At 39.0% G+C, this 12,683-nt stretch overlaps 1 protein-coding gene across 6 annotated transcripts in view; it reads left to right on the forward strand.

The window, feature by feature from the left end:
• Positions 1-10,004, forward strand: part of vps13d (vacuolar protein sorting 13 homolog D) — a 44,813-nt gene extending 34,809 nt beyond the window's left edge. For 3 of the 6 annotated variants that reach the window (XM_051879130.1, XM_051879132.1, XM_051879131.1), the window contains 5 exons: positions 538-670; positions 799-991; positions 5,251-5,382; positions 6,025-6,265; positions 8,374-10,004. In XM_051879130.1, coding sequence (XP_051735090.1) covers positions 538-670; positions 799-991; positions 5,251-5,382; positions 6,025-6,265; positions 8,374-8,505 — 831 coding nt within the window. In that variant the 3' untranslated portion in view covers positions 8,506-10,004. The other 3 variants (XR_007927378.1, XM_051879133.1, XM_051879134.1) reach the window with 3 other exon arrangements.
• The last annotated feature ends 2,679 nt before the right edge of the window (positions 10,005-12,683 follow it).

The following is a 12,683-nucleotide window of genomic DNA, read 5'->3' on the forward strand; positions in this document are numbered from 1 at the left end:
TTTGAGAAGCATGGTGGTTGCCCAGAATGTGTCACCTTGCAAATAAAGTTTGAGTGACTGTAAGACAATTTGTCTCATGAACTCGTAGGAAAATAGAATAGTTGGTTTTCATGATTTCGTTTAACTGCAGTCCACAGTATTAACAGTTGAAGAGCAACATGAACTTTTGCTGAAAATGAGACGGGAACCACAGTAAGTCATTGATGTGTCCTAAAGTAGACAGTCAACTTCGTAAGGTCAATGCAGGCAGTCCACTCCTTAGAGTCACTGTGGGGGGTTTTCACTAACTGAAAAGACCAGTGTCAGCAACTGTTCCAGTTCCTGACAATGTTTAAATAACAAATTCAAAGATTCTGTATAAATGTATTTTATGCCACATGCGGTTTGGCTTGAATTGTTTGCTTGTCAGTACAAATTAATGAAATGTCTTATTTTTATTATTATATATTTTCATTATTAATTTAAGCAGCAATTCTTCTATCTGGTATAATATGAGAATTGTTCATTGTTCATCTACTATTCTTTTGTTGTTTGCAGTTTGCAGGTACCTTATCAGATGGATTGGGCAAGACAATGGACAATCGGCATCAGACTGAACGAGAGTGCATTCGCTATCATGGAGCCACCAGTGGAGAGCATCTTGTGGCAGGGATTCATGGTCTAGCTCATGGTACATCAAAACAATTGGCATTTCATATGCTCAATATTAAGGCATTTTATTGTAGCATGATCTGTCTACTCATATCAAACTGACCAAACTTGCTGTTTCACCCTCAACTTGGTGTCATTGCTGTGTAGGCATCATTGGCGGTCTGACCAGTGTGATAACGTCAACGGTGGAGGGAGTGAAGACCGAGGGTGGTGTCAGTGGATTTTTCTCTGGTCTGGGGAAGGGACTGGTCGGCACAGTGACAAAACCTGTGGCAGGAGCTTTGGATTTTGCCTCCGAAACGGCACAAACTGTCAGAGACATGGCCAGCCTAAGCAACAGGTATTTTCCAGTCAACTACGTATTCAGATTATTTTTTCTATTATGGAAAAGGACATATTTAGATGAATTGCATATCCACGGCCTTGTTCATGGCCCTTTTCCAACGACAGGGTGCCAAAGCTGGTGTCCAAGATAGAGTACAAAACAGAAACAGATTTTTCAAAACAACAACAAATCAGTCTGAGATTAATTTAAAAAAAAAAAAGAAAGAAAAAAGAAACAATGCAGTAAATGTCACATTGCTCAGCAGCTCCAATCACCTCATTTTTAATGTCTGTCTAAAATAAAAAAAATTGCATCAGATTATTTTTAAATTCTTAAAACTACTGTACTAGGATCAGTTACATCATTGTTCAGCTGAATAAATCCCCTTTGTTAAGCATTGGCTTCGGCATGAGAACCATTAGAATTTCAGTGGAAAAGGGGTATCTGTGGTTCAATGTTTATAGCTCTTACAACTTTGCAGAGCCTTTGTGACCTCTCTGTTGATGTGCCCATAAATCCCACCTGCCTTTTGATGAGTTTAGCTTGTGGCTAGCCGAGCTCTACACTAATGAACACCTGCTAATGATCCAAAGCACAGTCCAGAACTGGTCGAAGAACTTGCCTACTGTTTTAAGAGCAGCCTTCAGGGTCTCACCTTCACTTCATCCTCTAAAGCCAGCAGCTCTACCTGAGGTTTTATGAGGGGGCCCAAAAGCAGGTCATATTACACAGGCTGTCTGGTATGTAAAGCCATTTGTTCTTCATTTGCCTATGTATATGTGCAGTGGGGAGTGTTTGTGGTTTTACTGCTCCAACTAAAGGAATGAGTTTCAGGTCCTTTCACCATTCCCCTTGAATGGAGTGAGGCTGTGTGTGTCTGTTTCCGTGTGTGTGTGTGGAGAAGGGACCTGCTGGTGAACTGTGCAGTGAAGAGCTGGGGGAGTTTAAGGGAGAGGCATTCGGAGCGTGCCTGCCACAGTGCGGCCAAGAGTTCAGCCAGAGTTCACACCGAAATGTGCAGGATTCATGGGTCACAGCGGATGCAGTCTGACCCAACTATTACATGTTCTCAATAACACATTTGCAGGTAGCAATTCTGCAGCAAATCTTCACATCCTCTCCTTCATGAGGGATCAATTTCTATGCATCAACAACTGGACTGAGCTTTCTTCCCTTTCCGTCTAAAATGTTCACAATGTCTCCCACATTTTGCACGTTCTCTTGCAAACCATGTCAGTCACGTCACTGTAGATTTATGAAGTTATGTTTGCCTCTTGCTGGTCAGGAGTATGTGTCATATGTACTCTCTCAGATCGCAAACAGGACATAAACAAGTAAATGAGAAGCAGACTGTAGCGAGGTCAGGAATAGTGGAAGTGTCCACACAATCGTTTTTGCTCTCCTGCCCTGCTAGTGAACTCAGCCTCCCACATCAGTTCCCCGGACCCCGGACCCCCCCAAACACACACACACACACACACACACGCACACACATAACATACACCATTCCCAACTGCACTATGCAATCCAGGCAGGCTTCCAGAGGCAGCTCAATTACAATCTCAAAACAAAGGCAAAGAAGTGCTGGGGGTTGGTGGGGGCAGCAGTAGGGGCTCAGACTTTAACTGAATAAGCATCCTGTTCCCCACCTTTAGCTGTCAGTTCAGTTTGGGAAAAGTATGCATTTTCTTTTACCTCAAGCTTTATTAAAAGAAAGTCCCTCATCTAGTTTGCCTTTTGACTTGCATTTTTCTGTCAAGGCATCAAGGAGAACTTGTCTGCCTTCACTAAGTTTTGATAAACCTCAAATTCCTCCACACTAAAAGATGACAGTACTTGTTCTGTGGCATTTAATTGAGACGGCAGCATTAATACAACTGGTTTGTTTCCTTACTGTTGTAAACAAGAAGCATGTGCATTTTTGATCATTTTACTGATTACATCGTTGACCCACAATTGACCCAGTAAACCAAAGATAAAGATCATAAAGATAAATAAATATTAGTCAGCCGAGCATGAAACATCCCAGATGAGCAAACTTGATGTCTCGCCACAAGTCAAGTGTGTTTACATTAGGGATATGCGAGACTAGTTGACTAAGCGATACTGCTGCTGCTAGTCGACATTGGAAATACTATTTGTTTTCCTTTTTTTTTTTCGCATTTATTTTTTACAAAGGCTGCGTTCAAATTACAGTCATGTTAATGTTACATTTTAAAAATAATACATTACTTTAAAAAGTGTATATCTGGAGCAGAAAACAAAATTGTTTTACATCAGACCTGACGTTCATTTTGTCTGACACTTGCAGTGGCCTCTCGGAAGACGAGCAAAGTGGAGTATTTTGACTTTTGAGTATTTGCGTTTTTGCCACCAGTCGTGTACAGATACTTTTCATACATGAAAAATAGGGCTGTGCATTGACAAATATTTCACTATTCAATTTGATTTCAATTCACAAGCTGATTAATTGGGGCCTATTAGGTAGACTACATGGCAAATTTCCTCAAAAAAAAAAAATCTTTCAACTAATGCTGTAAACTATAAAGGGAAACCCCAGTTGGTACATCACTATAATATTATACATTAAAATGAACTCATTTGTAGGCTACTTGCATTTAAATTACACATGAGGAAGTTTTTATATTATAATAATACATTTTTAATGACAATTTTTTTAAAAATAAACATCATAACTCATAAAAACATGACAAATGTATTCAAACATTAAATACTGAAGAACAGGTTAAGTAAAAATACTAAATATATGCAATGTAATGCATATATTTAGCAAAATTCTCCTCTACAGAGTTAATTTTTCAAGCTCCCTAACAAGCTTTGAATGGCTTTTCTGAGGTAAATGTACACAAAAACCTGCTGTATCTCAATTATAACTGCACATGTGACACATATTTCTTTGGGACAACAGAAATGGTGCCCTAATTTTCTTATACTCCAGCAGGCATGCATTTAGTGGCTATGTCAGTGAAGAACCAAGTTAAACACCTACGTATAGCAGCCTTCCACATCACGCCCACCCTCAACCCATTTTGCTCATGATCTTTCTCGGAAAGGAGCAAGAAGTAAGAGCTGTTTGTTTGCACCCATTGACGGCTGACTGGCCAGGCTCCAAGCCCTGTGCCTGACCTAAAGTTGAACCCTATTATTGTTCCAATCCCACAATCGGGTGCGGGGCATTGTGCTTGATCGCCTCCAGAGCAGTGGGAGAGGCTGGAGAGAGAGAGAGAAAGAGAGGTTAAGAGTCTCCCTGGGTCTGTTACAGTCCTGTCATGCACAGGGCCAGATCTCATGACTTACGGTTATGATTATGAACCGTGGCTTGCTGTCAAAAAGAGAGCGAAGTCCATGTGGAAGTTCTGGCTTTTTTAAGGAAAGAACAACACCATAGTCTCCTTAATATGTCATAATGAAGTAACCAGTGGCTTCAGTATATTTGATTTAATTGCTAATGCTAAAATTTGCCAGGGTGCTGCTGTTTTCTTTCCATGACATCAGTAGAGTTTATAGCAAGTTCAATGAGTCACTTAGTTTTTGTTTTCAATATCATAGGCTTGATGTGAAATGCAAAAGGGCTTGCAAATGTGACCCACTTCGAGATTTCAGGTTTGTCCAGACTTGGTTATCCTTTCTCCCCAGTGCCCTGAATTCTGAGCTCTTGATGAACAGAGGCAGCTGCATTCATCCGGGCTTCAGTTTAAACAGAACAGAGAAATGCAGTACACTGCCGTCTTTGTGAATCAACTGGAAACCATCAGCTCTAATCAAATGCCTGCTGGCCCAGATTCAAGCCAGATGTAGGAATTCCACTTGGCCCACCAGTGGCAGCCAAAGAGAAGAGAGGGGTTGTTTGCAGGAGAAGCGAGACCCAAGCTTTGCATTGGCACTGCAGGCTGCTGGCTAGTCCCGTCAGCTTTGGACAGGACCACCAGAACTCTGGAGCTATCATGCCTCTGACCATCAATTGAACTGCACACCTAAAACCAACATGGTGTGTTAAAATGTGAAACAGAATTGAATGATATTGTATGTTGGCAGGAGTCCCAATATGTGGGTTTTTTGGATTGTGCCACAACAGGTGTTATTTCAAGAGACTCAGTTGTTCTCTTTAACGGGAAATGGGGGGAAAAGAGAAAAAAGGTCCAGTCTTTCCAGTAAAAAGGTGCTTCATTCCAACTTGGATTCCCCAATGTTAACCCTCTTAAGGCTGTTGGTTTTGTAAGTAATGATCCTTGTGTGTTTTGTGTGCGTTTCAGGCTGAGCATGCAGCGAGTAAGGAAGCCGCGCTGCTGTAAGGGCCCTCAGGGACTGCTGCCTCGATTCTCCTCCCTACAAGCAGATGGACAAGAACAGCTCTTTCACTTAACGGATAATATCCACTCTGAATGGTGAGTATCCTGTCTGACAGTAAAGTCAGGATAGGTTGATTCTTCTTTTCTTTGTTATTGAATGTAGGATTCAAAACAAAGCGAAAACTTGAAGCACATTTTCCAGATGGTTCTTCTAGTTCAAGAATCACAAAGGAGGTTTTCTTTGGGAAAGGGACATAGTCTTTGGTCGAAAGCATCAGGGCTTGTTTCTCTGTTCAAAGTGAGACAGAAAAGACATTAATCACCAAACAGACTAATCCATCCAGATCAGCAGACCCCCTGTTGGCCCACCTGACCTCTCTCCTCAGAGGTGCCACACAGGCCATTAGTCTCCTCTGCTGCAGCCTGTGCGATTTCACACGCTGGAACTGTCTTAATGTTGTCTGTTTAATTTGATGTGCTAATCTTTTCTTCTCTGAACAAAGTCTATCCATTAAATTGCAAGCTTGACTTAATCCTTTTTTTATTTATTTATTGAGTTCATAACTTCACAAATTTCCATCAGAATCCGTGGGCGAATTTGGTCCGAATTGAATCATAATACATCTGCTGCGCTATTATGCAAAATAAATTGAATTAACCCAGATATTGCCAGGCATAATACTTTCTGCTCTTTGTAAAGCAATGGTGTAATGATCATATGCCTATTTTCTTCTGTAGTTTCATTGCAGTGGAGCCCATAGACACATACTGTGTGCTGATCTCCTCCAAAGTGGTGTATTTCCTCAAGCCTGGAGAATTTGTGGATCGTGAAGCAATCTTTTTAGAGGTCAAATATGATGATCTCTATCATTGTCTGGTGTCCAAGGACCACGGGAAAGTATATGTACAGCTTACTAAGAAAGCAGAAAACACTAGTAGTGGAGTGGCCATTCCAGGTCCATCACACCAGAAACCTATGGTAAGAGACTTGTTCCTCTGTGTTCACATGCACAATTCACATAGAATACTTTAGCTTCAAATCCGCTAAATTCCAGTGTCGACCCAACACGTTTCCACCGAAATTACCCGGAACAATTTGTCCCAGGAACTTTTTTCCCCCCAGACCTATTGCTAGCTGCGTTTCCATAGTGGTCGTATTTTTTAAACTCCATTGTTGATTTGAATAGCAAACAACTCTTACTTTACGCAACGCAACAGATTTAAAAAAAACGAAAATGCTGCGTGGAGTCAACCAATCAAAATGCTGCGTCAACTCAACCAATCAGCATGTTCAGCGCGCAAGTCCCACCCCCGAAAGTTCTGGAACTTTGAAAAAGTACTACCTAGCGAGCAGGTACTCTCTGAGGGGGATTTTTTTTTTTTACCTGGAACTTCATTTAGACCCTGGTTCCTGCGGTCGAAACACACAGAGTACCACCCCAAAGTTCCTAGTTTCTGGGTAAAGTTCCTGCGGTGGAAACTTGGCTTAAACGCCACATCCCTTTGTCAGCAAAAGCCTCTAAGTCCACAGAAGAACCAATCGGAAGACGCAAATTGAATCTTATGATTTCAAGATGAATGACGGTGTGCGTATGAGCCGGCTTTCAATTGCCGAGCTGCAAGTTTTTAATATTGTTTTGTCAGTCGATACATTGGCAATGACAGGATTTCGCGAGTAACAAGTAAACACAAGAGTGCTGCAGTAAAACTAACAGAAATGGATGCTTTACTATGTCTTGTTGTCCAAAGAGGTGAACTTAGAGGTTTTTGCAAAAAAAGCACACATGGACTTAAGCTGGTTTTACAGCAAAAGACAGTCAAATTTGTTAAATACCAATGAATTGACTTAAAGGGTTAGTTCACCCAAAAATGAAAATAATATCATTTATTACTCACCCTCATGTCGTTCTCCACCCGTAAGATCTTCATTCATCTTCGGAACACAAATTAAGATATTTTTGTTTAAATCCGATGGCTCAATGAGGCCTCCATAGCCAGCAATGACATTTCCTCTCTCAAGATCCATAAAGGTACTAAAAACATATTTAAATCAGTTCATGTGAGTACAGTGGTTCAATCTTAATATTATAAAGCGACGAGAATATTTTTGGTGTGCCAAAAACAAACAAACAACGACTTATGTAGTGATGGCCGATTTCAAAATACTGCGTCAGGAAGCTTCAGAGCATTTTGAATCAGCGTGTCGAATCAGCAGTTCAGAATATTTTTTGTGCGACAAAAAAAACCAAAATAACGACTTTTTAACAATATGTAGTGATGGCCGATTTCAAAACACTGCTTCATGAAGCTTCGGAGCTTTACGAATCAAATCAGTGCTTTGGAGTGCCAAAGTCACGTGATTTCAGCAGTTTGGTGGTTTGATACGCGATTCGCAAATCACTGATTCGACTCAAAAGATTCATAACGCTCTGAAGCAGTGTTTTGAAATCAGCCATCACTAGATATTGTTAAAAAGTCATTATTTTGTTTTTTTGGCGCACAAAAAATATTCTCGTCGCTTTATAATATTAAGGTAGAACCACTGTACTCACATGAACCGATTTAAATATGTTTTTAGTACATTAATGGACCTTGAGAAAGAAAGTACCACTGTCTATGCAGACCTCTCTGAGCCATCGGATTTACTCAAAAATATCTTAAATTGTGTTCCGAATATGAGCGAAGGTCTTATGGGTGTAGAACGACATGAGGGTGAGTAATAAATTACATATTTTCATTTTTGGGTGAACTAACCCTTTAAGTGACATTTTTGAAAATAAGGCATTTCAATAACTGACTAATAACCTTTTCATTGCCATTAAAGTTAAATTACTGAACTCTTCATATATTCACTAAATGTTTTTATAATAGCAAAAAATAGATCTTACTACATGGTGCAATATGAAACATTTGGGGGTGAATTTTCAGACCAAAAAAAAAAAAAAAAACTATATGATGAGATTTACAATGAACATACATAATACATGATTTTGGTCATACCGACCACTTGTAAATATCTCATTAACATTAATATCTCAAGTACTTTTTGCTAATTCCATTCCAAATGTCATTTGTTGTTTCTCATAGGTCCACGTGAAAAATGAGAACCTTGCCATCAAGATTTCACAAGAAATCAATTATGCCAAGAGCCTTTACTATGAACAGCAGCTCATGCTGCCTCCCAGTGAGAATGAGGATAGCTTATTATTAGACTCTTAACTACACTGACCCGCAGGTGTTTCTTACTCATTTTTCAACAGCTACTTCCTTTTTTCTGTTTCTGTGGAAGGACAGTAATAAATCAGCAGAGCGTAATCATCCACTTAGGCCAGTGTACGGGACATGCTCACAGCATGTGGTTTGTTCAGTGATGCAAACTAGTCTAGAGGGGCTGCTGTAAGCTCCGGCAAGCACAGATTTAACTTGAATATGCAAGTATTTTAAGTTCCTTGCAATCCTTAGAAGTATGATTAATTTAGTTTGTTTTACAATTGGTAAAATAACTGGTGTTTGTCGCTAGATGTGCACAGCTAGTCTGACACTGTACAGTATATGTTTGTGTATAGATCCTCTATGTACATATATAGGCACACCAATAGGACTCTCTGCCATGTATATAAAATGTTGAAATTAATTATATGGTATGAAATTAATCTTGGATTGCTGTACAAAACTGCCTTTAAAGGAAAGTTCATTTTGCTCTGAATATGTGAGTGGTTAGAGGTTGTGATTAAATTGCACTGACACAAATGTAGGGAACTTAAGCTGCTCTCACCATTCGCTGGTGACTCAACATTAACACACACATACACACACACACACACACACACACAGAGAGAGAGAGAGAGAACAAGTGTTGGAATTACTGATATTGCAGTTTTCTCCTCTCCATATGCAGTCAACCCTCAAAAACATCAGTCTGATGTTATTCTCTCCGTTTCTTATTTTCTATATCCAATTGAATGAAAGTAATGAAATTTAAATTATGAATGAAACATTTGATGGTTTTCTAGTTTCCCCTTTATTCTGTTTCCAACTAAGATCTTTTAAAAAGTTCAACATTTAAAACACATTTAACATGTTTCAACAAATAAAATGATGGTACTCTGTAGTGAATATGATTATGATTCTCTTGCCTTTATAGATGTGCTCTTTATGTGTCATACAATCAGCATAAAGTTTTGTCATCTGATATTTTTACATCACAAAGAGACAATAATCTCTTCTATTTAATTTTTCCCCGTCTCAAACATTTCTTAATTTACTCACTGTTTTAAATTCAACAGTATCATGAAATTGATTGTTTCACTGAATGAGGCGATTCATTTTAAATTAATACAAGTTGTTACCAAAGATCAGACACTACTAATGTTTTCTCTTTTAAAGAGTCACCTTCTTCGCTTATCTTAACTGTGTATATATACTGGTCTATCAGAACAAAACTTAGATTTTTAACTTCTGTGACGGTGCCTCTGAGAACACTGGTCAGTATAATTTAGTATAATATAAACAATATACCTAATGTGTTTTCTAAGTTGTCTATTATTTAAATACTGATATGTTGTATACAACACTACAAACTCTGGATAGGGTTGTAGTACAAAGCTGGTTTCCTCTATAACTGCACAATATGCAAAGTAAATATAGTGTGTAAATTTATTTTGTTGTAATATGCAAATGTATAAAGGCATAATAATAAAAGTTATGGATTAACACAGTATTTGTATTTATTGTTTTACGGTTATTTTTTGTCAATCAGAAAATATTTCAACATTTCATAATAATTAAGAGCAACGTTTTTCTTACCTTCTCTTGAGATGGATGTTTGTGGGCTACATCAAAATCGGGGATAATGGAGAATAGTTAATTAATTCGCGCCAAGTAAAACAGGCGTGAACTAGTTGACGCACAGTGTTTATTATCGCGAGATCTCAAGCAATAATTTGCTTGTGTACTGGGAAATTATATTTTGTTAACGAAACTGATTTAAAGGTATTTAAGGTGAATATAATATGAGAATCTCTGGGTATTATACATCATTATGCTTCTTTAACATTTAATTTCCAAGTAAATAGGGCTAAATTACTAAACAGGCTATGTTCAGACTACAGGCAAATCTTTTTTTCCTCAGATCTTTTCAGACAGACTGTCCACACTGTTAATTGCAAGTGATCAATAAGATTTTTGTGTCCAGACATAACCAACCTATCTGCATGGGTCGCTTTGGTAACAACAAGTACCCACCCACATGTGACAAGGCTTTCAAAATGGATGCAGGAAAAGTGGAGGTGCATCATCTCGCTCTCCAAATAAGCACCCTGTCAAGTTGTGGTGCAGACCTTTTCCGTCAAAAATGCTGAAATCTTTGGACCCCATTTGAACACTGTATACTTCCGGCATTTCCGTCACCAGTTCTGACGTTATCGTTGTGTGCTGCATTAAAGGGTTAGTTCACCCAAAAATGAAAATTCTGTCATTAATTACTCACCCTCATGTCGTTCCACACCCATAAGACCTTCGTTCATCTTCGGAACACAAATTAAGATATTTTCGATAAAATCCCAATGGCTCAGTGAGGCCTCCATTGCCAGCAAGATAATTAACACTTTCAAATGCTCACAAATGTACTAAAGACATATTTAAACAGTTCATGTGACAACAGTGGTTCAACCTTAATGTTATGAAGCGACAAGAATACTTTTTGTGTGGCAAAACATAAAATAACGACTTTATTCAACAATATCTAGTGATGGGCGATTTCAAAACACTGCTTCATGAAGCTTCGAAGCTTTACGAATCTTTTTGTTTCGAATCAGTGATTCGGAGCGTGTATCAAACTGCCAAAGTCATGTGATTTCAGTAAACGAGGCTTTGTTGCGTCATAAGTGTTTCGAAATTTCGGTGGTTCACCAATGGGGGGCGTGACTTTGGCAGTTTGATACACGCTCCGAACCACTGATTCGAAACAAAAGATTCACAAAGCTTCGAAGCTTCATGAAGCAGTGTTTTGAAATCGCCCATCACTAGATATTGTTGAATAAAGTCGTTATTTTGTTTTTTTGGTGCACAAAAAGTATTCTTGTTGCTTCATAACATTAAGGTTGAGCCATTGTAGTCACATGAACTGTTTTAAATGTGTCTTTAGTAGCTTTCTGGGCATTTGAAAGTGTAAATTATCTTGCTGGCAATGGAGGCCTCACTGAGCCATCGGATTTTATCAAAAATATCTTAATTTGTGTTCCGAAGATGAACGAAGGTCTTACGGGTGTTGAACGATATGAGGGTGAGTAAATAATGACAAAAATTTCATTTTTGGGTGAACTAACCCTTTAAGAGTGACACAAAAGACAATTTGTAATCTGATTTGAGCAGCCAGAGCGTTCAGACTGAGATGCATCTGTAAAAACCACCTTATGTGGTTTGAATCAGATTTGAAAAAATCAGATTTTATGTGTTTTTTGCTCTCCAGACTTTCAAAATCCATCTAGATAAAATCTGGATATGCAAAAAAAAATCAGATTTTTGCAGGCAGTCTGAACATGGCCTTAGTATAGCCTACATTATTCTTCTTGACTGACGGTGTGATGTCAGATCAAAGGTCTTTCCCTTAAGGGCGACACGCTCATTAGTTAAAGATGGATGTGCAGTGGCCACACAGCCCATAACTCTGTAGCCTACTGCTAACACTGTAAGGAACAACAATGCTAGTGCTAACATTGTTGAGTTACCATGTGCCCTATCAATACTCTTAGTACCCAGTTCTACTTTTCCACCTGTGCTGGGTCACATTAAGCTGTTCTTTTCCCTGGGCAAAGGGTTCATCACAGGGTGAGCTGTCTGTCCAACAGCCTACTCAGATTTATCTACTATTTGGCTAACCTTGCTCTGAACTCACCCCCTGAGATTTGAGCTGACTTCTCCAACACACATGCACTCCATGACACAGTTTCATGTCCTGATCCCATTCTCAACAGTGTCCATCATTGCAGTTAGACATGCCAAAACTCATTCTTCAGTTTATGCCATTTGGGTTATACAACGTTTTTGGTGATTATTCCCCCAGCGCCGTACATTATTTATTTTATATAGTTTAACAGAAAGCAACTTCTTCTTTCAGCCAGAAAATAACAGTTGAATGTGTAGAATGAAGAATGTGATGTGAATTGGTAATCACAATTGCAATAGCTGCTTTTAACTGTGCCTGTTGTATGTCAGTTTCGGTCCCCAGTGTGCTTTGATAGCACTCTATTGTCTTCTAATACCCCAGCAGGGATGCACCGCATGGAAAGAATTTGAGGGAGAGACGCCGAAAGAAAAAACATCTGCCTGTAGATTTGATTTTATGAGGTTACACAGTCTTAGATCTCGCATCCAAATTGGCAAATCGAGGCGTAGGA

Source organism: Ctenopharyngodon idella, chromosome 22 (genome assembly GCF_019924925.1).
Source record: "Ctenopharyngodon idella isolate HZGC_01 chromosome 22, HZGC01, whole genome shotgun sequence".
Lineage (NCBI taxonomy): Eukaryota > Metazoa > Chordata > Actinopteri > Cypriniformes > Xenocyprididae > Ctenopharyngodon > Ctenopharyngodon idella.